The following is a 24,274-nucleotide window of genomic DNA, read 5'->3' as shown; positions in this document are numbered from 1 at the left end:
CCGGAGTTTTATGCATTATCAACAAAGCCAAATAATAATTACGCCTCAAACTGTTCTACATGAACCCAGCATCCCTGCGCACCCGAACCCGTGTGCGCGGCTCGCGCGTCCAACAACACTGCCACATCATTCTTCACGTCGGCAGCAAGTTTCTGGCTGCCGCACACGGCAATGCCGGTCTCGCCTTCGGCTCCGCCGAGCACACCGCGGATTAGTTCGCGAATGGCGGGTTTTCCGGGAATGAGTTGGATGACGTCGCCATGCCGGGCGAGAAAACTGTCAAGGTCAGATTGGCCGACGGCAGGGATTGTGGTCGAGTCAGACACAAAGACTTGGATTAGCACCGACAGATCGGACGCCGTGTCGGCATCACGGGCCTTGACGATCTGTTCTAGATGATCGTGGAAAGCAAAAATGTCGCAGTAGTTTCTCACGATCCAAACGAGCTGGAGACTTCTAACTGCTCTATTGTCCCGGCAAACGTCGCGAAGGACAGAAAACCCGTATGTTGCGCCGACGCCACAGACAACGCTCAAAACAGCGTGGAACTGGTTCCAGGACCGAGAAGGACCGCCATAAGGTCCGTCGATGATAACAGGGTACGTCGCTGTCGCGGCCAGGTTGTCGTCGTGCTTTTCCATATCTGCACCTATGCTGCGTGTCTTTTTAAGCATGCGTTTAGTGAACCCCGATTTGGCCCGGATAACAAATTGCATTTTATTGTCTTGTGGTAGCGACGAGATGGTGAACGGGTGAGACATGAACGGCGCGACGGTGGGGAATGAGAGTCGGACGAACTGGCTGGGAGTCCATTTGAGCAAGCCGACGGATGCTGTCATGGGAATCTCGACGGTAAGCGCCCTCTCGTCCTGCATGACACTAACCGAGGCTCGGTAGCGCAGTCCTGACGCCGACGCGTTGTTGGCAAGAATGAGGACCCATCGCGATGTGACGTCTGCGATCCAGATCCCGATCGCGATCCAGATGTAGACATGTGCGTAAGAAGGTGTATGCTTCATGACAACAATGAAGAATGCGATAATCGAGATGACATGGTTCGCGAAGAACAACTCGAACGCGTAGTGACGGATTGGTCGGATGCTAGTCAGGACAACGATCCAGGCCATCACGGACCACGTTCCTACACCACGGCGGGTGATGATATCAGTCTTGAGCTGGAGGACTAAGAACTCGAAGGAGGCGTAGTAACGCATCGTGTAAAACATGTGTAGAGTGGCCGTGAGGAGCAGTCCACGGGCAACCCATCTGTGGAAGAAGTTTAGCGTGACGCTGGATGTGGAGCCAGTGATGAGACTGATGACGGATAAGCGCTTGACGGAAAGCAAGACTAGGAGCGGCAGTTGGGCGATGGTGAGCCATCCTGCGCGGTAGGCCGCATTTTCCCAGGATCTGGGATTATTTATGGGATTCCGATAAAAGAAAAGTCCGATGAGTAAGCCAAAGTAGGATAGAACTAGTAGCATGCGGCCGACAGACGGGAAATATATAAAGCCTGGGTATCGTTGGAGAAAAGGAGGAGTGAGATAGGTGACGACTCGAGCGATCGATGTGAACGTCGCGTGCAGTCTTGCCAATACGAATCTTGGTCGCGCATTCAAGCTCCGTTTCCTAAGATCGTCAGTGCAACCAGAGCCTGGAACGGTCGTGGACAAACATACCGGTGTAATGCCAGCCCAACGTCAAATATGCGCAACAGCAGGGCAATACATAGAAAACCGCCAATAACCGCCCAGTACATTTTGGCCAGGTATCCTGGCCGCGGAGACCCATCGGGATTGAACCGACCTTCGCCCATGTTTGCAAAATTGTACCTTGCCATGTTTTGTGTTGTGTTGTTGAATATCGGTGAAGTATATATCTATCAAATTCCCCAAATGCGGTTGCAGTTACAGACGTCGCACTCTGACTATGCTAAATAGAGGTCATTGACGTGGTATTGAGATCGAGATCATATGAATGCGCCACTGGGGCTATGCTGTCAAACCCCTCACACTTCGTATTCGTGTTTGTTTTGGTGGGCGATAAAGCGATTGACTGTCCACAGACTTGCTAAACACGGTCAGGTAGTTAGCTAGTGGCGATGACTATCGACGAATAGAGGTAACTGGTATTCAGCGGACAGCGAAACGTGACGAGATATCGATGACAAGTCAAGATGGAATTTTCTGACGATGTATAGGTTTTACTGGAGGGCCACCGCCGCACAGTCTGTGGCTGCTGCTCGATATGGTTTCGTGAGAGAAGGCGAGAACGCGCAAATTAGACTGCCGGGATGATACTTGTTAGGCTAACAATGTTGTTCCGGCCGTGGTGTTGGACTCTCGTCGCCGAAATTAACTGAGCATAATTTCAACTGCACAGAGCAGCTGGAAGGCAGATAACAATAGTCTAGTTTGCTTGCAATCACCGTGATTTAGCCGCACTCGCGAATCACAAGCCACACTTCCTGCACTATGCCGGAACCGGACAATATTTGCTCGATTGTGCTCCACCGCCACACTTCACTGGCCAGTGCCGCGTGCGGCTCATCGTGGCTGGTGGCTGGATTCGAGCCCGCCCGCAAACGAGTTGCAGATGGCGGAACAGTTAGTTGGTCCAGAACACGAGTAATTATAATTGCATTTTGAGCTGTCGACTATGGTCATCATAATAGGTCGCGGCGCTAGACTGCGTAGAGAAGTGCGGGTGTCAGTCAGTGGTGGCAGGAAAGTGGCCGATGCCGCCGGTGCCGGACTTAGCAGGCAAGAGAATTCGGAAACATAACCAAGTCGTCCGCAATTTCTGTCCTCCTCACACACCAGCAACACTACAACAACAACAACAACAACAACAACACCACCATAACAACAATAATATCGACATGGCGTCCTCGTCCGGATCGGCAATGTTTGACATGCCGACAATGCAGTCTACGACCTCAATGGATCACAGCATGATGGCTATGACGATGTCGATGGCCATGACCACCTCGACGACCATGGCCATGGCCATGCCAACCTCGTCGTCGTCCTCGTCAATGGACGGCATGGATATGAGTAGCAGTATGTCGATGTCGTCCATGTCCTTCCACACTTCGGCCTCCGACTTCCTCTTCGCGACGGGATGGACGCCGTCATCAACCGGACAGTATGCTGGCATCTGCATCTTCCTCATTGTGCTTGCAGTCATGTACAGATTCCTGCACGTTCTCAAGCACCGGACCGAACGCTACTTCAGTGCGCGTACCCTTCTAAACATGAGAAACATCGCGACAACGACCAATCATCTACAGACCGACACCTACGCTGACAGTCTCGAGAAATCCGCCGCCGAAGCCACTGTCCAGTCCGAACACCCGCTCCAGTTCCGCAACGTTCGGCCATGGCGAGTTTCGGTCGATGTCCCGCTCTCTCTCATCCAGCTTGTCCTCTCTGCTGTCTCTTATCTACTGTACGTTTCCTCAGGTCTCTCAAGCTCAACGCATCTACTAACAAATATTGTACAGGATGTTGGCCGTCATGACTTTCAATGTCGGCTACTTTCTCTCGGTCCTGGGCGGAATTTTTCTCGGCGAACTGCTGTTCGGCCGATTTTCATCAAATTTTGCCGGTCATTAACCATCTCGGCTGCATATGGACTTATATTGCCGGGGTGAGTTTAATATTAGTGGATTGTTATGGGCATGGTCAGGTTTTGTCAATAAATGTACTCGTAAATTTAATAGAATCTAATTAATCTTAACTTATCTCAGTTCACTATCCGCTGGATTAGTGATTTCGGCTCCGATGCCGCAGCATGGCCGACATTGGTCAATGGAAATTTGCTCGTTTTTCTGTCCGCACCGCCACAAGACCCAACTAGTTGGCTGCAGCAGAGATGTGGCTTGTTAAGGGGTTAGCATAATCAGCTTAAGGTTTCAACATTCCATCGTCGACACCAGCCACTGTCACAATTTGCCGCATGTAGCGACGAGCTAAAGCAAATTGGTCCAGAAGCTGCCGGTCGATTCTCCGCTGAGCAATTACTGTGATCGGGAATTAGTGGCCGCATCTAGATGAGCGGTAATTGAGTTGTAAAGAGCAAATTAATATGCAGGAGCTTGACATATCGCCGATCTTGGCCAACCGCGAACCTTAACAGCCGAGGAAGACCGCGTCTGATATAGCGAGAACAGTTCGGCCGCCAATGCGCGTGTTTGTTGATCGATACCGGTCGTGCTCGCATATGTGGCCGGGGCCGACAATTATATGCACTTGACCGCCGTCTTGCGCTCTCGCCGTCTCTATCGCATAATATACAGACGGTAAGCCCTTCTTTCTCCTGTCGGTTTCTTTCTCCTGTCGGTCCTCTCCACACACCCTTACGTGCAACACCATGCGGTTCACCACCACCTCGTCGATCCTACTCGCTCTCTCGGCTCCCGTCCTTGGACATTTCAACCTCGTCTACCCCACTTCACGTGGGTCCAACCACGAGACCCAGACCACCGCTCCTTGCGGTGGACTCAACGACTTCTCGACCGCTCGGACGCTGTTCAATCCGGACGGCAGCCCTGTGGCGACGTCGAGCTCACACTCTGATTCTGGGATCGAGATCAAGTTCTGCCCGTCCTCGTCCGACTGCTCTACGAACGACGACTTCAATGTCACTCTCGTCCCCATCTTTTTCGCAATTGGCGCCGGTAACTTTTGCCTGCCCAATGTCACCATCCCCAATTCCGTATATCCGTCAAGCCGATCCAGTAGCTTGAATGGCACCATCCAGGTCATCTACTCCTCTGACGACGGCGAGCTCTACAACGTAAATTGTCCAAATTGTTTGAATACCTGTCGCGGCTCGTTTTGCTAACTTCTCCAGTGCGCCGATGTCTCCATCTCACTCCAAGGAGCAGAAGCCTCGAGCCAGTGCACAAATAGTACGGGAATTAGCTCTGGTCCCTGGATGGGCTCGCTCGGCGCGTCCGAGTCGGAGTCCGGTTCGGCCACAACCTCCGGCGTTGCCGCTGCTGCTAGTTCATCCAGCGCCGCTGCCAACAGTGCGGTCGTTTCGGGCAGTCTCTTGGGAATGGCATTAGTCTCTTTGGGATTGGCTGCTCTGTAACGCTGTCGGACATGTAGAAATAGCTGACCATGGAAAAACAAGAAGTTGCGACGGATGAATATGAATATTTTGTACTGTTGTATCATTTTACTAGAATCGTTTCTGGTGTCTTAATTGCTGCTGCGTACGATAACTTCATTCATGACTCGACAAATAATACAACACGCACCTAAAAGTAAACATGCCTACAAGAGGCTATAAGAGGCTATAAATATGTTCGACTAATCAAAAGAAAGTAAGGCTATAAATAAGTTCGACTAATCAAAAGGAAGCCAAAAAAACAAACGACCAGAGGGAGGATCGAACTCCCGATCTTACGGTTAACAGCCGTACGCCTTAACCAGCTTGGCCATCCAGTCAGGTGATCAATGCCAGCAAATCCCCAAACCAGTAATGTAGCTTAAAAACAAACCCTAATCCTGAAATCTCATTGACCTAACGTGTTTGTTTGTGGATCTTTTTATATGTTTATTGTTTGTTTGCTCTGACTTGCCTTGCTGATGTGAACAATTTTGATACCGCTGATAATATCTGTTATGGTGGTCTGCGGTGTCTGTCAGTGTGGGGCATTCTCGTTCATAATTCATAAGCTGGCCTGGCTTGCAATCCCAACTTACCCCACGATTTCTCCCGACATTTTATCCCAATTCATTCGCCGTTTGGCTAACCCGACAACATGATAGCTAAATTTGCCGGCTACCCGACGTCTACAGAAGGCGCAAGGGAGTTCTAATACGTTTGCATACAGAACCGACGTGACACCATCCGGTTCGCTGTGACAATCACTTGTACGGCTGCTTATCTCATGCGAGCGGCATTAAATGCTCACGAGTTTAAAACACGCTACCTGGAATTTGACAGAGAAACAACAATAAAATCAGCAATGTCCTATTTTCGTCCGGTGAGTTTTTATTTTCGATCATGAAGCTTGGATTCCTTGCTGACGCGGTAGCGTTGCATGTAGCATGGTTGCAGAAGCGGATATGATTATGGAGATAAGCAGGAATCAACTGTGAGCGTGTCTGATCAGTCATCATGCTGGCGGTCGCCAAGGTTGTCACCAACTAGAAAGCGCCCTGCCGTCGGCTCTCTCAACGCTAGCACGCCTAGTCCGACCGGCAAACCTCCACAAGATCGAGACCCAGCTACCGTCGGACGTCGCGCTGGTACAAGTCTGCTAGGTCAGTATGCGAAAGAATGCAATGCGGCTGCATCACGGCCTCGATCGATCCTTCGATCTCCTGCCACACTAAACATCAGCCCGCACGCCCTAGACTTCAAAGCTATACATCGGCACATGTATTCGAAACTTCCTATTCCTATCACCAATCGAAACTATGCGTTGCGATCTTGTGCGCGGCAGTATCCACAATCAACACAGGGATCGCGAATCCCTATATCATCGCCAAGTTCGGCCAACAGCACCAGCAATACATCCATAGCGATCAAGCGCGAGAATGATCCATTTAGCGAGAAGCGAGTCTCATTTTCAAACCACGTTCGAGTCCTCACGTTTCGGAAAGTCGAAGATGATAAGCATGGCGTCTTGGAAAGTCTGCCGAGAGCTTGGATCAGTAAAGGTTGGACCCATTGGCAAAAGCCATGTCTCTCGCGGATTGGACGGCGGAGTCAGGAGAATATGACGAAGAACGATCACGATTCTAAGGGTGACTACGTGAGATGTAATGGGGCCTATTCAGAGGAGCAGTGGTTTGGGGTTAGTCATGGTGACTCTAGTCATCGAGGCGCCATCGCACAACCGGGCTTGCTTCTGGACAAACAACAGGATAAGCGGGAGTGTCAATTGGATGCAGTTCCTATGAGGACACATACGACTTGCCCCATCAGGGTGATCAGCCGGACAGAACACGTTATGGTTATGACAGGATCCAACGACGAGTCCGCTTCACAGTCATCGAAAGTTGGTGATGGTGCTAGGGGAGAATTTGTGGGAATATCGGCGGAGCATACCGGTAAAATTCAGAGTACTGAAGGTCGAAGTGACGAGGTCTGTGCAACTAACAATTTCTGCGATGCAATCCCAAAACCTGGCCCAATCCTGAGCATTATCCTTCCTCTTCCTGTGACAATTGTAGAGAGGTTAGAGAAAACATATTCCGAGACCTTCGGCTTTCTATGGAGATATATCCTTTTCAGCTTAGTCATTACAATTGTGTGAGTATGCTGGATAGAATATTTAGTTTTTGCTAATGATTTGCAGCCATGCCTTTTTTCAGAACCCTGAATACTTTACTCTGATCTGTTATATTTCGAGTTGGCTGCAACAACGGTTTTCTGTGATATCTGGCTACTCCGTGGTCGTTGCTGGACTTTCTTGCTGATTACTGTTTCTTGTGACTCTGTGTTTTGACATATCTGGCTTTGGTATGCGTTTTATTAGATTTTGAGTGCCGTTGCGACTTTCAGCTTTTGCTCTGTTAATTTTTTCTTCCTGTGCACGTTGTTTGTGGGTATCACCGTTCATTCGCGAATGTGTCATATCTGGCTGTAAGTAAAAGAAAAGAGCAAACCGTTTATAAGAATACTCTGTAATATATGAGTTTACTGCTTCCTCTAGAACTCCAAACCGTGTGGGCTATATACTTGGCTACTTAGAATTAAATACGGCTTTAATACGCCCCAGCAAATCTGAAGTATTTACCGATTTAAACTTGATATTAAATCCGCAATTGCTAAATAAAATGACTGTAAACATGCTGTATTGACACTCAATCGTCAAAAAGCAAGACGGTTTGTAGTCATCTATGGAGCACACAGGGTCGTAACAAATCTCAGTAACATGAGAGGCTCTTGAAAAGATTATGGGCCAGCCCGGCAACTATTTTACCGGCGCGGAGCCCCAAAAGTGTCCAACTCGATGCTCGAACTAGCGTGGTTGTTTCGTCTTATGGTGCGTTCCGCCCTTGACCTTCCAGTAGCGTATCCCCGCGCATGAAAAAGAAAGCGGTCGCTCTTTCTACGGGAAAATATCATATACAAGATTACTCCCTAGACAAATATTACGGCAACAGGAATGATGACAGCGATAACGATTTTGATGGTCCGGGATAACCCGCCGCCCGACGAAGAGTCGCCGTCGTTGATGAGGCTGGCTGATTTGACATTGTCGGATGGAACCCGAGTGATTTCTGTAATTCCGTCTTGCCTTGTGTTTATGAACCGCATTAAAGGGCCAGATTTTGTTCCTGTATGAGTTGCATTTGTACCGTCTTGTATCACTGGGATAATGTTGAGGTAGAAATAACCGCCTTCTGAGAAAGTCGTGTAATTGTATTCCACTGTCAACGGGTAGAATCCAAAAGCGTTTATGATAGAATCAGTCTACATATTCGTCAGTGTGGCCGACGTCGACTTGGATCGTGAAATGCGCACCCGAAATATTTCGTCATTATCGTCGTCAATCGGGACACTTCGGCCCTGCAGCGTGACGTGCAAAACGTCATCTATACCGCCTCCAAACCAGGTGGGGTTCCATGTCACGAAATAAGTTTCTCCAACAACGAGCTCGGTCCCGTTCTGCGGGGTGCAGAATGGGAGACCGTCTATTGTTGGCGGAGGAAGGCGGCTCTCCCAACATCCTAATACTGGCGACTGTTCTTGATAAAAGAGCTTGTCAGACAATTCTGGTGTTGGAGAAGGATTGGTAGTCGAGGTGACGGTCCCGGATGTGGTCGTGGTCGCGGTCATGTCGTAAGGGTTGCCAGATATATCCAACGATACCCATTTGGATATTGAAGCCGTAGCCGTGACCGTTGGCGAACCATATACGGTCACTCCAGCATAGACTTTTGGAGTGAAAGTCGTTATGCTGCCATCTGGTGCTATCGTTTTCCATTGTGCGGATGACATTGTCACGATTGTTGTGTCGCCTGCTATGACGATGACTGCCGACGCGAGTGTGACAAATGCCGTTGAGAACCTCATGCGGACAGGATGATTTCAATTTAACGACTGGCAACAGTCTGCAGGGAGGAAGGTCAGTCCGAAATGAGCGACCAATATATGCAAAAAAAGTATGCCTTCTTTATAATTTGCAACAAGGACGAAGGCAGGAGATTTCTGCCGCAGGATGCGATCAGAAATGTGGAGCCCAAGGGACCCGACGGTCCCACCAGCTAGTATGACATCCCGTTACGCTGAGTAAGGACTGGCTAAGAGCATTGCAGACGAGCGGGATCAGATGCGTCCGATGAGGACATTGATGCGCTGTCGCTCGTTTAGCCTAGAGCGGTCGAGACAATGCAATGGAGCCTCGCTTTGTCCCACCCCGCATCTACTACTTAGGTTTTAACTTCTGTAGATGGACAGATTTTCCTGGGCTAATCCGCACAGTTCATGTTGAAGATACTTACAGTTTTAATATCTGACATCTAAGGGATTATGACGTATCACGAGAATGCAACAGGATTCGGAAAGACGATAGGACTGCAGAGCGATCCGCAGCCAGGACTGGCCGATAACGACCACATGCCTGTAGAGCTGAGCTTGGCGATAATTGCAATACGAGCTCATTCTAGATCAATGTCGGCGTGATGAAGTGGAGATATGCAGCTGCTTTAACCCTATGCGCACCCATCGGCCTGATGCGATTAGATTGATTAGATAAACCACATGAATTCATCTAACCTTAAACGCACTAAACTTCGCTCGCTCTTCATCAACGTGCACAGTCCGCTCTAGACCATAGATAATTGTTCTTCGCGCAACTTTATATTCGAAACTCAAGTGCAGTCTGGCCGACAATCACTCGACGCTCGTCGAGCGATATTGCTGATGGCACCACTGAAGTCTGACTGTCAGCAACCCGATACAATATTCATGTATTCTCCGAAACCCTCATAACTGAAGATACAAAATATAATAACAATTGATAGCAACGTATAACCGATGCAACACTCGGTTGAAATGTTAGTGGAATGGGCATGTCAGACCAACCGGAGGTGTACAACAAGAAACCACGCCATGACGCCTAGCGGTTGTCGTTGAAAGCCATGCAGATGCACGTTAACAGGCATGGCGCTTGTCAGCTACTTACCGGTCAATCACCCTGCCGGCAACAGATTTGTCTATGTTTGGTCTATCCACCTAGACAGGCCCGCGCCTGCATCGCGTCCATATAATGCTATCCATTCGCCCTTCTCCCTTCGCTTTGCCTCATTCGTCTTCACCACTTGCGCAGGCAGAATTGTATTGTCATGTACTTCTCAAGCTCACTTTTCGTGTTTGCCTCTGCCGCAGGTCTTGTCGCTGCTCAGGCTCATGGCGAGACAGGCGCCCAGGAGATGGGCCCAGCCGCGTTCCTATGGCCCCCGGACCGAGAATGGTCGGATGACCGGGACAACACTCCTTGCGGTTCCCCGACCAATGCTGTGAATCGCACTGAGTTCCCGCTCACTGACGGTGCTGTTTCACTGGTGCTGCAGGACAATGCCTGGGATATTGATGTTGCCATCTACTACGGCAACGATGACGCTGTCTCTATCACACAGTTCCTTGACATCATTGAGGTCGACGAGCTCGAGGCCGGACATATGTGTTACTACGTTCCTGACCAGAACGGTACCGTCAGTGCCGGCAGCAATGCGACGTTCCAACTCATGTACATCGCCGAGGACGACAGCGCGAATGCTACTCACTACGTCTGCGCCGACATCACCTTTGTCCCTACGGGCGACTTTAGCACGTCCTCAATCCCATGCTTCAACGTGACGTACTCGTCCTACTACGACTCGCTTGAAAACGGGAGCTCATCTACCAATTCTCTGTCCGCTGCTGCCACTACCGGTTCCATCACGAGTATCGCGACGGCGACCCAGACGGATGTCACTACTGAAGCGGATACGTCCAGCACTGCAGCTCCAGCTGCTACTTCGTCTTCCGCTGCAGTTGCCAATGTCGTTTGCAAACTTGGCTGTGTCTGGCCAGTTGTTGGAGTCATTGCGGTACTGTTTTCCTAAGAACTTCACTGCGGATGTAATATGCAAGCTTAGATTTGAATAGCGTGAGGTTAATGCATGTTGTAGGGCAAGTTTAGCACATATGATGATGTCAGGTCTTGCACAGATGTATCAGATGTATTGCGATGGCCATTCGTGACTTGCCTTCTACTAGCGGATAACGATTGTGATAGAGAATGACTCTTCTGTTAAAATTGAAGATTTAAGATCCCTCATGTCCAACGCCATTAGTCGCAAACCTGACCGTCCTCCATATACGAAATGTCGACCAAACTGAAAATAAACTCCCCTCAGCGCAGAAATCAATCATGTTCCTTTGAACCCTTGCTGAGGAAATTCCGTAGATGTCTAGTACTTCAAATCCCGAATGTATTCAATACATTGCTGAGAATCAACACCTCTGCCTCATACATATTCAGACAACAGACATCAACGGCGCCTTGCGTCTCGTAAACTTAACATGATACCCTCGTTCAGGTTTTAACATCCCCGCACCGTAACGATCGCCGATAATTGGCGCCGGCAGATCTTCGATCGGTTCGACGTCAAACCGGGCGAGTGTATAGACTAATTGTATAACCGCTTCATAAACTGCGAGATGTCGTCCAGGGCACTATCCACTGTCGTTAAGCAAATATTTCATAACAAGGAAGCACAGAAGACATACAATATGACCACCGCCGCCCCAAGGTGCGTAGGAACGCCACTTATCTGCATTACGGATCAAAACGCCTTTATTCTCGTCCAAAAATCGTTTGCCGATCCATTTCATAGGGTCCGGGTACACCTCCGGATTCCAATGTAACATGTCCAATGGCATCAGAATCGTGCTCCCTTCTCGTAACCTTACATTTTTCGAGTCGTCTTCAGACTGGTTCGCGACTTTAAGTGTGAGATCGTGCGTTACGAGTCGTCCTGATAAGATATTCGTGTTGAGCCTGAGAGTCTCTTTAAAACACGACATAATCAACGGATCTTCCATCAGCGCAGTCCACTCAAACTCGTCCGACTCAGGGTCATAATGTGTCGCAATTATTCGCTCGATTTCGGCCTTGAGTCCCGCATCTGCGACTATATTCGCTAATACCCAGAACGCGGCCGGAACGGAGTTCGATTTGGAGGCAAAGATTATCGCGAAGAAATACCCTGCGAAATCAGCGGAAGATTTGTGCGTGCTGGCCATGAAGATGTCATATAACGAGCGCACAAGGACTGAGGATTGCGATACGCGATGAGGGTCCGCGAAGAAAGAACCTAGTTCGTCCAGCACTTCCTGCCGCGCATTGTATCCTTCTTTGTTCAAAAATCGGGGGTACAGTTTGAGGAACTTTGTGATGTGGTCTTCGAAGCGGATATACGGCTGATAAATTTTTTCAAATGGAAATCCCGGTCCGAACAGAGCCCTCGCTGAGCTATAGTACACGTTATGCCGACAATACTCATACAAGTTGATAACTTCCTCATCACAGTTCGCGTATCGTGAGTTGTCGTCGACCAGACTGAGATACGTCGCTTGTAAAGTCTTAATGATGTCTGCCAGCAACGGTTTTGAGCTCAGGACAGCTATAACTTTTTTCGCAAGTTGGTCTAGAAATTCGAGATCGGCAACTACGGATTTGGTGAATCCGAAGAGCGATTGCACAATGTATTGCGTGAAGAGCCCAAGGGAGAGACAGCTTGTGTTATTCCATGCTTGTCGGTTGCCGAAGATCGGATCCCAAAGGAAGGTCATTCGTTGGCCGGCGACATAGACTGTAAAGATTCGCCCGTATTTCTGTTGGAGATTACGTAGGAGCGGCTGTGGGTCCCTCGCGAAAGCGAGTGCGGAACCGAGAAAAGGAACAGGGCCCTTTATGAATGGTGGCTCATCTGTTGCCGCCGACAGAAGGACGTGCTGTAAGATTGTACCACTCAAGACGATAGCCACGACAGTCACAATGAAGTCGAGACTGAACATATTTCTGGTAGTCCAGCAGTAAGGATCAGCGCTGAGGAATTACAGATTTTCCAATTACCATTCCTCAACTTTAAAACTGACGGGCATTAAAACTGAAGCGAGATCGTTGGTGAATGGCGTCGGCTTCTACGTCACGTCAATGACGTAACAGAATCGTTCCGTCTCCACAGCAACACTGCAGCATTTGCTGACCGCTGTCGAATAAACTTCACCAGGAACCAAAACAGCGGCTAAATGTTATTTTCTTCAGGTAACGCGTTCGGCATGTGAGCGGATCACTAAAGACCATTCCATTTATTTTTCTAAATAGCAATCCACAGCGAAGTTAAATTAGGGATCGCCACGGATCACAGATAACGGATATATCCGCGGATATCCGTCAAAATTACGGATACGGATAGACATTAGGCAGCTACGGATACGGATACGGATAAAGCAATCTTGATTAGTCATATCCATGGACATTATCCGCGGATATCCGTGTTATCAAGCAAATATTACCGAGGGAGGTATTGAATTTTTCGGCTGTGTCGGGAATAGATAGTCATAAGGCACAACCTGGTTTACGCAGTAGCTTTGCGAGGAACGCAGTAATGTCGTCCAGCATACGCAGCGCCGTTTCCAAGCCACACTACCCTAACCCTGATTGTCCGTAACAATAACAGCTTGTAATTCTAAATATAACCGATCCATTACGTATATTAGACCAGCTCATTTGCAGAGCAAGGTGAGCCGGATTCATATGTATGGATCGCCGGATCGATCTTAACGATTATACGACGGTCAGTTGAACGTTATATTTCGTGTTAGTGATGGTTGTAATATCTTTCATTCATATTTTGTCATTCCTAGGTGGATATCCGTGGATATGACGGATACGGATACGGATAAGCCCATTTCTTCTGGATATGTATACGGATACGGATAACTATACGCTGCCCTAGATTATACGGATACGGATAACGAAAATTCTTATCCGTGCCGATCGGTAAGTTAAATAATATTATAACTTAGCGAATTAAAAATTATTCTTTATCCAGTTTACATGTACGAGAGTTATGTCCGACCTCTTTGCAACGCCCACATCGTCTGCTATTACTCGTTGCATCTAGAGCTGGGGTGCCCTGGTTCTCGCCCTGGACCATTTCTTCCTGACGTGGTGTCTGCCGTAGGCCTTCTGCTCCGGTCGAAATAGTATTAGAAGTAATATACGACCTAGGAACTTCGCGTTTTCTTTTTTGGCGTGTGTCCTGCAGTTGTGCAAGTTGGTACCCTTCCTTTCTTTACTTTGATCGTTTTGGACCATGGCTATTACGTTACAAAAAGTTGAAGTAGAAGGCGTGGGAAAAAAAGTCAAGAGGTGATCCGCTCGCTTGCCAAACACGTTATGCCCAATTTTTCAATCAACTTACGCTCAGGTTCGTCGTCAACCATTCTCAGTTTCCTGACGAAGAGGTCAAGGTCGGACAGCTTGTAGAGGGCAGCTGCCTATAAAGGGCCCTGTGTCAGGAGTCAGCGGCAATTTCAAGTTTTCTGTCTCGACGAACCTGTGCGTCGGTGGCTTATAATAGTGAGCCTTGATGTGCTTTGGTACCCGGGATAAAGATAGTTAACTCTCCGGTCCGGTCACCACAGGGTTAGGGTCTTACAGACGCTACGCTAGAAGTAAAAGAGGAAGGGTGCTGAGGGCATCTGACGTCGATGTATGCGCTGTCGAGTTATTCCCAGTGTGTAATTCCAGCTGTTACAGCTATTTCGGTAGTTAGTCTCCCTACGCCCTCGCAAACATTTGCGTAGTGTGCCGCAATGGAATTTGGACTTCCTAGAACGTGCACTTCCCCCGGGCTAGGGCTGGACACGATACGATATCGCCGGGTTTTGCCCATATCGCATATCGTATCGCCGGCCAGAAAAGTCTGCTACCCAGCTTATTCTTGCGAATAAATAGAAATTCTGCGAGTACAAATAAGCAAAAATTTCATTCGTTTACACCCCTTCTCGTTCTCGTTCTCGTTCTCGCTTTTGCAACCCACCCGTTACGAGAAATGAACGAGAAATGAATGAAGAACTAGCTCTTGGCTGGGTTTCGGTGCCTGTCACCAGAAGCATAAGCATCGGTCGACCCCATGATTAGACTTTCCATTAGTCTATCGGCAGCCCACGGTTGTAAGACTCGCTTAAAGCTTCTTAAAACTTATATTTGCAATAGCTAAGGGTATAAAATATTATGCTCGGTAAAAATGTAGGTGGCCTTCGGCTGGAGGACTATTTAAGATAGAGGATAAGCTGTATGATATTGTTGATGATGGCCCTTTTTTTTCTCTCGCATCATTTTATATTTTAGCTCATACTGTAGTTATGCAGTATTGAGCCTTAACATTGGTGCCACTTTTATATCAAAAGAAGCGGCAAAAGCTTTGAAAAATCTCGCATTATCACAGCTTTGAAACGATCCAGAGCCTTACCTATGGAGCCCCTTTAATATTATATGAGATCATATTTTTGGATACAACGGAACTTGGTATAGTAATTCGATATCACGATGTTGCTGATAAAACTGCATTTTAGAGAACATTGAATTAATATTAAAGTCAAAAAAAAAAAAAAAAAAAAAAATCCAACGACAATTTAGCTTACAAAATAAGATTCTTCTAGAATACTGAACAGAACACCGTCCCTCCTGGTTCGCGATATACATGAATTTGCGACACCTGCTTAACTAATTCTGATCATCGTTGTACACTGGCAATCTCTCAGCGGACTCGTATGATAGACAAAGCTTATTTAGTATTTTCCTAACTCAAATAAATTCCCTCTTTTAATTCAAGGGAGGTACTTGAATTAGATACTACTCAATACAATCACCTCGATATATCTTACGCCTCAGCAGGGCTTTGGCAATATCAATTAATAAGGACCATGGTTTCTCGTGTTGCTCTAGCTTCCACTTCTAGATTTGACGTCTACAGACACTTCGTGATTATTCAAAGATATTTGTCTCGAGAGTGGAGTGAGCAAATACTTATAAATCAACTTGTGCTTGCGCCCAACGTATAGCCTCGTCCCACTCTTGTCCGTGTCCCAGCACGCACTTTGAAAACTTCTCCACAAATCTTCTTCCCGAACACTTTGCCCACCACAGCTCATCCAGTCGATCAAGAAGAACACCCCAGTAGAGAAAAATGAGTAACGCCAGTGGTTCTTCTCTACGGAATTCGTTTATATATTCATCCCCTACCATGACTAACCATGGAATAGCCTTTCTTTTATCTTCAGTGAAGCATTTCTCCAACCCTTTGATGGCACTGCTGTAAACCTTATGCAGAGAGAAGTTCATGGTACCAGTGGCAATATCGTTTAACTTATATAAATGTCGAACTGGACTCATCGCGTCATCACCTCCAGAGGCCTGGAGCTGGGACTCAAGCATTACTCCCAGCGGGCCTCTGTCGAGCCATTGGCGGCTGACCTCAATAATAGAGGCAATACCTTTCACCATCTCAAACAATGGTAAGATATCTTCAATGGGCGATTTGGCACGTGCGTTGCTTCCAGAGGGCAGGGAAGATTGAAGAACCGTGTAAGCCATCGTCAATATCGAAGAAGCGAAAACGGCATCACAATTTGATGGTGTGACTTTGTAGAGAGCAGTGCGGAAATTGGGGACCGCATTGTTCTGGTACTGTAGTGCTGTGCCGATGTAAGTACCCGCGGCGACTGGGTCATTTATCTCAGTCGATTTGTGGAGTGACCAGTGCCAGTATAGATCCCATGAGAAAGTCATGCTTGAGCGCCTCTTCCACTACATACTCTTGGAACACAGGAGCAAAGCTGTATGTGAAACTGTAGCATGTTTTTGTGCACCACTGGTGCATCAGTTCAAGTTCTTTCAGCCTTCTCGTGGCGAGCAAGACACTGCAGTAGTACCACAGGCCGATCTAATGCTTTGTTCAACACTTGCAAAGGTATCCGGAGGAGCCGTGGTAGAATATGCTGAGCTAGACCGCGGAGAGACTGAACGATCGAGATTCAAGCTGGGCTTCGCTCCAGGAAAGGTTTGCGATGAAGCAGAATTCGAGTAGCAACATTCTAGTTCCCGGGTAATGCAATTCGTACATGGTGGACCCTGCTCATCGCATTTAACGCGCCGTCGCTTGCATTGACCGCATCCATTGCGCGATTTAGTATGTGTGCTTTGGGTGCCATCCCTATAGAATTAATCATCGACCCTACTCACACAAACTTTACACATGTCACAACTTGTGCGAGTTACTATGACGGCTCGATGGAGACACTCGCGAAGGGACTCCTGAATTCTGGCAGCACGAGTCACAGTATTGCATATCCACTTTGACCGAGTCGCTTTGCGTTGAAACAATAATATAGGGGAGCAACTGGGACTAGCGTCTCCCATATGGCATATGAATTGCTCCGATGACCTACAAGACGTAGATACAACTTATTTCAGGCATTTGCATACCTACGTTACTGGCTTTCCAGTCTCATGACCATTTTGGACTTAATAATAATTAATAAAGTAACTTAAAGGACCCATCATAATCTACATTGGTGAATGAAAGTCAGGTTTCCTTCGATTCCGAGTCTATTCCTACGGTCTGCAATTGTAATTTTTTGCACTTAAAAACAAGCGCTCAGTCTCTGCTGACATCGCAGGAATTGACAAAATATCTAAAGCCATGATAGAGAGCGCTGGATAAGACTTCCTCTGGGTAGGTTCGAAAACCACCACGATCACGGATCTCTGACTTCTGGCAGCACTGGAGCAAGCAGATAGTTCGTATATTCGTCCTGATCAACATGCTGCCAGCATGTCTTGCCAGCGTGTCACCGTGACGCAGGCAATACCGTCCAGTGGGAGGTTCCTGTCTCTCGCGTAAAAAGGAAGTCGTATTCTGTAGCACGAAGATCGGGCTTGTCGACTAGTAAGGAATGGGCAAGTGTTGCGACTACGTCGCTGTAATTGGTCACGTCTCCATCTTTGCCGATCATAAATGTAGCCGTCAATCTGTTGTCCGTGACTCCTGATTATCAGTTCTACAGTAAAATAGTATATCATGATCAAGTGCTTCAATAACTGCGATGCAAGAAACAGGAAAACATCGTCTTCAACTCGCCCGCGAGTTCATCCTCCGATGTGAACCGAACCGAGAGCTCCAAATTAACGTTAGTTACACTTTCTACAAAAAGTTGCATAAGAGTTCCTCGAGAAAGACTTCTATTATCCGTACGTGTTACCACAGTTTGCGAAATAATTTGTCGGTTGTGCAAGTCTAATGCAATATAGCTGCCACTTGGATTACGACTACGACGAGGGAATTCTCACGATAGTTAATCCTAGAGGTCGCGTATGCTCATACGCATGCCAATCTCTCGCTGACCTTACTTTAACTCACGCGAAAGCGATCCTGACACGTGAAGGATTGCCTGTTGAGGTTGTTGATTCCGTGCAACGGTTAGGCAATCTTACGATTCATTCCTTGGAGCCTAATATCGATATGCGACCTGATCGATCGACATTTAGTAGCACGGATCCGTTGGTGCCGAGGATTGTGTTTGTCGGCGTTGTGTCGTTGGAGTACCCGTACTTGTGGAAAAGGCCCGGAAGTGGCGGAGGGTATTCGGCGCAAGTCTGTTATTTTGGTTTCGTTCAAAGAGAAGAATAAATTAAATACCCCAAGTCCGCCACTACATCTTACCGTCGCTGAGCGGGAAGACTTTTATGGTAAGATGAAGAACGTGTTTTTGAGCACCTCCAAGGACCGTTTTGACCCGTTGTGTTCGGGGGCCATATTTGGTATGACCAGCTACAAGCAGTTTTTGTAGAACTTGTCACGCGTAATTCCAGTGAACCTGATGGTCTCGAAAGCTCCCGTGAGGTAAGCATATATCTGCTGATGGTAGTCATTGATAATATGTCATATTAACTATATGTGGTATGGTATCTCGTACGCGATGGAGTGGATGTCAGCGGGTCAGTTCCAAGGGCGATAGGGGGGCTTCGTATCGGAGATTTCGTCCCGAAGATCTCCATACGATGTTTGGCGATTCAGGTCATTCCTGTAGATTTTTTTGACAGGGAACTTGTCATGGAAACTATATGGGGTGCCAGGATTGGCGAGGCTCTCGACCGTTTTTTGACGTCTGTAGTTCTGTGTGAGTTATAGACGTTTTAGTCGGCCATTTCGGCAGTGCTCGGTTTTGTGTGAGGATATGTGTGATGAGTCGACTGCTTTGAACTAGAGGAACCTGTGGATATTGAGGGACCTCGCAACAAAGGTGACGGAAGCAGCGATGCAGGAGCTTGTGAGGGGACATGAGTGGATGAGAGACGAGGCCGAGTCGGACAAGCTCTTGGAGGAGTGAAGGAGATAGTGTGGAGAGCCGATGCTCGTCATGCTTCAGAGATAACACTGTACTTTATGGAGACTTGGCGGGCGAGAGATCTTGCCCATTTATAGGTGACGGCAGATCGCTTATATACATTTACGGAACATCTTGCTCCATCGCCTGGTGCAGCCATGGCGCCCAAGACAGTGGTTTGGGACATGGAGAAGAGAGAAGAAAGACTGACGTTGGAAGGGCACACGGATAGAATTATGTGGATCGGCATTAGTCCTGATAGCACCACTTTGGCACCTGCGAGTCGGGATGAGACCCTTAAATTGTGGGACGCTTCGACTGGACAACTGAAGTTTGATATAGGGCCGAGCGGTGCTCAGATAATGACGGCTGCATTTTCACCTGACTCGAAAGTCATTGCTTTCGCTAACGGGTCGCCAACTACGTACATCATTTATAGCGTGATTGATGGGAGTTTAACCTCTAAGATAGAGATTTCGTTAGGCTTTGTAAGGTCGCTGGCATGGTGGCCCGACGGGCATAGTTTGGTAGCTGGTGGGTAGGGCAATGTCTACTTTTGGAATCCATATACAGAAATACAGGAAAAAAGTGGCAGTTACGCAGCAGTGAAGGAGGAGGACGGTTTAGGCCATTTTTGGAGACCGGTGCCGTGCAGTGGCTTGACAGTGAAGGGAAGATGTTGGTCTTTAAAGGATCGGAGGGCGGTGTCAATGTTTATGATACTGTGCAGAATCAAAAATGGAGATCTGATGCAAAGCGAGTGATACGACAAAGATGGCCAACCCACATTTGTTGTATTACTTGCGAAGTGCAAGACAGCTCGTATCCGTAGAAGGGGACCAGACAGTGCAATTTTGGTCACTAAATTAAGGTACCTGATAGCCTTTCTGTGATTAGCATCTTTAAAGGACAAGAAAATGAAACGAGACGAAGCGAAATGTAGCTAAACCAAATATATATTTGCAATCTCTGATAAGTATTAGAATTGGTAAATTCTATGAATAGGCGAAAGTGCGGTGCAAAAAGTGAGTTTCCATCGGCGACCGGCTGGCGCTAATCACGATCTATATCTCAAGAGCATTCGTCGGTGGTAACCAATTGTATGGCGGCGAATATGATCAATGCTTTGGCGTTTGTTAGGGCTGTTCAGCATCTTTACGTGCCCCATCTCGATCGCAAGCCCCCTCATTTTGCATATTTTGCATATTTTGCTTGTTATTTTAGCGTCTCTTTACTAGTAGGCGATCGTTTCTCTTACTCTGGGATTGACTGCTATCTAAATTGTAGGCTAGTATGTTTCATGGGGAATTCTTTAAGGATAGAGGTAAGGACAATTGACTAGGAGATGACATTGCGGCTCGGCTGGATTTCCTCGAGAGCAGTTACCCTGCGTAACCCTGCGCATACTTTAGTGTGGCGGCATGAAAATTGAAAATAGCCTCATATCACGCTAAATCCGCCCCGTCAACATCTCTCTATCCCACACCGCCGACATTTGTATTCTCAGTCGATATCCGAGAGGTGTCGGATTACGTTCGCAAGGCTGCAGCTGTCACAAATCGTGAATTAGACTGCTAATACGTGATTGTGCGTGCATTAAATAGATTGGGCCAGAGGTTCTATAAACTCCGAGATGTCGACCTTTCCGCGTCTACCGGCTATGATTCAGCCCCCCCCGCAAATGCCGCCGCTACCAAATTTGATGGACACACATCGAATGTCGGAGACGAGGAGTCAGCGCATTTCAGCATTGCTCCAGCCGACTGCCACGCCTTATTCCCCTCCGTACTCGGCGACACAACAATCAGAGGCGCTACATCCACCATATGCTGCACAGCAGGACCAGCAGCAACAGCAACAACAACAACAACAACATCATCATTATCAGGCTGACTTGAGTGATGATTTGGACCATCCGCGCGAGGTCAGGAAGCGGAGAAGGATCCCGGTCGTTTGCGCTGTGTGTCGGCAGCGAAAGTTGAAGGTACTAGGGACATCACATGGGACATTCTGATATTACGATTTGGTTAACATTTGCAACAGTGCGACAGAAATCAGCCATGCTCTGCCTGTGTCGCTCATGATACGACATCCATGTGTACCTACGCTGTCAAGCCCTGGACGAGCGGTAAAGTGACCGACCGCGCACAGAAGTCAGCTGTCCCTGCATCCGCGCGGTCTGTGAAGCCCACACCAGCTCACAAACGGCAACCGAATGGTATTATCACACCTAAATTGTCTGCCGGGACGCCATCGCAAGCAGATGAAAATCTTCGTCCGGCAAAGAAGGGACGGCCGCGGAAAGACTCTCTGGATCCGAAGTCGACACCGGAGTATACAGAGCTGCAAATGCGAATGGAGCGGATGGAGAGTGTTTTGCAGCGCCTGGCCCAGGCAGGTGTCTCTATTTCCGGACTGGATGAACCAGTAGCGCAAGGTGACAAAGCACAAGCACCAGTATCTACACCCCAGCTCGTGTCCTCTATTCCAACCGCAACTTCCACGACGCCGTCTGGAACTACGATAGACACGCCCTCATCTGTGAATGTTCTGCCCGCCCCGCCAGTATCCGCAAGTGCCATGGACATGCGGGTGGTACAGCCCGAAATCTGCATCAAGAACAATCGTTTAACATATTTCGGTCCACTTTCTGGAGTAGCAGCGATACGGGAGGACGAGTTTATCAAGAAATGTCTCAACAAGGTTGAAGAAGCGAAAAAAATTCTTGCTCGGAAAGCGCAGGAATCGCGGGCGGCCGGGTTACCCCGACGAATGACTGGACCTGAGAAGGGACACACCTCTCACGACACCGCACCTCCGCGCAAAGTCTCATATATACCGCCTGATATGAAAGATTGGGTCGAAGACATATTCAATGTTGCCGCGGACCCGGTTGATCTATTTCCTCGCCTAGAACATCGTCCAATATGCGAATTCCTAATCGACCGTTTCATGCAAACAATAAACATCATGTTTCCGATCGTGAATCCCGCAGTATTTCGATGTGATATGCGCAAATTTTGGCAAGCGAAAGACCTCTTAGCTAGGAGTCGGGAGAAGAATGGCACTTCTGGTGCGTCTGACGATAAGCCATTCTGGATGTCAACTCGCAAAAATGACATACGCGGTGCAGCTCTGTTTGCTGTCTTACTCCGCCTGGGGAGATTGTCTCTGACGCCAGACTGGGAACCAGCGCATGCTGGATTTGATAATTCTCTTGCGGTTTTATTCGGGCCGCGTCTACAGGCATTTGCGTGGTCCTGTTTGCGAGAAACGAACTACATGGGCAAAGCAAATCTCGTAGTAGCACAGGTGCTACTTGGAATACGCGTACACCAGATAATTGCGCCAGAGGACGGAGACGGTTCAGATGGTTCAGATTCTGCGGGATTCCTGGGAATGATGTGCCAGGTGGCAATGAGCATGGGGTTGCATCGAGATCCTTCGTTGATAAATGGCATGCCACCGACGTTGGAGGATACGTGGCGGATACTGTGGTCCCAGCTTGTCATTCTCGACACTTACCGCTCCCTTGATCTTGCCCTTCCATTCGCCATCCCGCTTGAGATGTGTGATACTGCATTGGATCGCATTCGTCGATTTCCAGATAATGTTGCCTCTTACGAACAATTTTCGCAGACGTTTATGCACACGCACATTAAATGGGCCCTGCTTGCTCGGACAATTTTGTCGCGAATAATGCGACCGGATTACGTCCTCAGTTTGAAAGAGTTCCACACTCTGGCGGATGAGCTCAATCAGTTCGAGGAAAGTCATCTCAGCTCATTCCAGTCGCTGATTTCTGTCGTTCAGGTCGAGAACGCTGTGTCTAGCTTGCAGGATTCGTACAACCTGATTCAGAAGTTTATATTGCAGCTGCTTTTCTTGCGACTTCAGTTATCGCTTCTTAGGTCCTACGCTCCTCCAGATCTCGAGACAGCCGAATCGTTCCGTCGAGCGAGGTTACGATGTGCGTTGAAGATGCTCGATACGATGGCGACATGCATGCAACACCGCCGGCTGTTCGATGGATTTGAATGGCTGTTGGTACCATTCTCCTTGCGGAACTTCTTCTATCCTCTTGCCCTAGTTATGAATGGTCTCTTTAAAGCCTACTACGCCAACCCAAATATTACGCTGCCACCTATTCCTCCAGGAAAAGAGAATGATTGCGAGGAAAGTAGAGATGAGAGATGGCTAACACCGGATTTGTCGTTCCTCTATGACGACGCCAGCATATGCAACGTGCATAGACTCTATCAGGCATTTGTGAAGACTCACATGTGGATAAAGCTATTCTGCGAGACATACTATGGCGCGTACAAGCCCAACAGTAACGTGCGAGTATTTGCAGAGTACGTGCGGCACGAGATAGTCGGTGGCGTTTTGCGGTGTGCCAAGCTGCAGCAGGCAAAGTCAGCAAAAGGCTTGCCATACCTGCATGACCAGTTTTCGCTCCCAAGTGTTGGCAACACGACCTCAACATTCGGCCCGAATAGTTCTGCAACCTCGAGTTCACAGACATTCGCGACTGAATCTAGCTCAACTGCGGTCACTCCTACGGCTCTGCTGGACGAGCATATTATTTTCGGCGGTGAAGATTGGGCGGCAAATCTTGCAGTATTCGATCCACACGACTTAATGGGAAACTCGTCTTGGCAGGAGTGGAGTTTCCAGCTGCAAGATGCCGATGAATTGATGCAAGAATTTACGTTTGATGGATTCGGTTCGGCACATGCGTATGCTTCCTGAGATGCGGTCATTACGTGACGGCAATATGTTGCAATAAATATTTTGGATTGCTAGATGTACAATTTAGATAATATACAAATCTGAAGTATAATATATAGAGGAGATC

At 48.1% G+C, this 24,274-nt stretch overlaps 9 protein-coding genes and 1 non-coding gene across 10 annotated transcripts; 5 read left to right on the top strand and 5 right to left on the bottom strand.

The window, feature by feature from the left end:
- Nucleotides 1–38: 38 nt before the first annotated feature.
- On the bottom strand, nucleotides 39–1,840 carry POJ06DRAFT_197520 (FAD-binding domain-containing protein; the record flags this gene model as incomplete). The annotated part of the gene is made up of 2 exons (XM_056185074.1): nucleotides 39–1,629; nucleotides 1,680–1,840. The coding sequence occupies 2 exons, from the start codon at nucleotides 1,838–1,840 to the stop codon at nucleotides 39–41; spliced, it is 1,752 nt and encodes a 583-aa protein (XP_056043047.1).
- A 989-nt stretch (nucleotides 1,841–2,829) lies between these two features.
- Nucleotides 2,830–3,741, top strand: POJ06DRAFT_254005 (Ctr copper transporter family-domain-containing protein). The gene is made up of 2 exons (XM_056187708.1): nucleotides 2,830–3,450; nucleotides 3,506–3,741. Exons 1-2 carry the CDS (start codon nucleotides 2,882–2,884, stop codon nucleotides 3,615–3,617), a joined length of 681 nt encoding a protein of 226 aa, XP_056043046.1. The 5' UTR covers nucleotides 2,830–2,881; the 3' UTR covers nucleotides 3,618–3,741.
- Nucleotides 3,742–4,374: 633 nt separating this feature from the next.
- On the top strand, nucleotides 4,375–5,100 carry POJ06DRAFT_238368 (uncharacterized protein; the record flags this gene model as incomplete). The annotated part of the gene is made up of 2 exons (XM_056185990.1): nucleotides 4,375–4,800; nucleotides 4,858–5,100. 2 exons carry the CDS (start codon nucleotides 4,375–4,377, stop codon nucleotides 5,098–5,100), a joined length of 669 nt encoding a protein of 222 aa, XP_056043045.1.
- Nucleotides 5,101–5,385: 285 nt separating this feature from the next.
- POJ06DRAFT_t50 lies at nucleotides 5,386–5,459 on the bottom strand. The gene has a single exon. It is a non-coding gene; the product is annotated as a tRNA-Asn (tRNA).
- Nucleotides 5,460–5,983: 524 nt separating this feature from the next.
- POJ06DRAFT_238367 (uncharacterized protein) lies at nucleotides 5,984–7,279 on the top strand (the record flags this gene model as incomplete). The annotated part of the gene is made up of 2 exons (XM_056185989.1): nucleotides 5,984–6,001; nucleotides 6,065–7,279. 2 exons carry the CDS (start codon nucleotides 5,984–5,986, stop codon nucleotides 7,277–7,279), a joined length of 1,233 nt encoding a protein of 410 aa, XP_056043044.1.
- Nucleotides 7,280–7,760: 481 nt separating this feature from the next.
- POJ06DRAFT_275928 (uncharacterized protein) lies at nucleotides 7,761–8,994 on the bottom strand. The gene is made up of 2 exons (XM_056189668.1): nucleotides 8,494–8,994; nucleotides 7,761–8,442 (listed from the first exon to the last, which is right to left on the bottom strand). Exons 1-2 carry the CDS (start codon nucleotides 8,968–8,970, stop codon nucleotides 8,110–8,112), a joined length of 810 nt encoding a protein of 269 aa, XP_056043043.1. The 5' UTR covers nucleotides 8,971–8,994; the 3' UTR covers nucleotides 7,761–8,109.
- Nucleotides 8,995–10,284: 1,290 nt separating this feature from the next.
- POJ06DRAFT_113042 (uncharacterized protein) lies at nucleotides 10,285–11,285 on the top strand. The gene has a single exon (XM_056184109.1). It carries the CDS (start codon nucleotides 10,317–10,319, stop codon nucleotides 11,076–11,078), a length of 762 nt encoding a protein of 253 aa, XP_056043042.1. The 5' UTR covers nucleotides 10,285–10,316; the 3' UTR covers nucleotides 11,079–11,285.
- On the bottom strand, nucleotides 11,286–13,165 carry POJ06DRAFT_113041 (cytochrome P450). The gene is made up of 2 exons (XM_056184108.1): nucleotides 11,746–13,165; nucleotides 11,286–11,691 (listed from the first exon to the last, which is right to left on the bottom strand). Exons 1-2 carry the CDS (start codon nucleotides 13,033–13,035, stop codon nucleotides 11,494–11,496), a joined length of 1,488 nt encoding a protein of 495 aa, XP_056043041.1. The 5' UTR covers nucleotides 13,036–13,165; the 3' UTR covers nucleotides 11,286–11,493.
- A 2,705-nt stretch (nucleotides 13,166–15,870) lies between these two features.
- POJ06DRAFT_253995 (uncharacterized protein) lies at nucleotides 15,871–16,479 on the bottom strand. Its single transcript, XM_056187707.1, has one exon. The coding sequence runs from the start codon at nucleotides 16,463–16,465 to the stop codon at nucleotides 16,058–16,060; it is 408 nt and encodes a 135-aa protein (XP_056043040.1). The 5' UTR covers nucleotides 16,466–16,479; the 3' UTR covers nucleotides 15,871–16,057.
- Nucleotides 16,480–20,884: 4,405 nt separating this feature from the next.
- On the top strand, nucleotides 20,885–24,272 carry POJ06DRAFT_253993 (uncharacterized protein). The gene is made up of 2 exons (XM_056187706.1): nucleotides 20,885–21,400; nucleotides 21,460–24,272. The coding sequence occupies exons 1-2, from the start codon at nucleotides 21,050–21,052 to the stop codon at nucleotides 24,166–24,168; spliced, it is 3,060 nt and encodes a 1,019-aa protein (XP_056043039.1). The 5' UTR covers nucleotides 20,885–21,049; the 3' UTR covers nucleotides 24,169–24,272.
- Nucleotides 24,273–24,274: the final 2 nt, after the last annotated feature.

Source organism: Lipomyces tetrasporus, assembly GCF_029532465.1.
Source record: "Lipomyces tetrasporus strain NRRL Y-64009 chromosome Unknown POJ06scaffold_6, whole genome shotgun sequence".
Classification (NCBI taxonomy): Eukaryota; Fungi; Ascomycota; class Lipomycetes; order Lipomycetales; family Lipomycetaceae; genus Lipomyces; species Lipomyces tetrasporus.
Note: the sequence above shows the minus strand (reverse complement) of the source record. Positions and strands in the feature narration are given on the sequence as shown.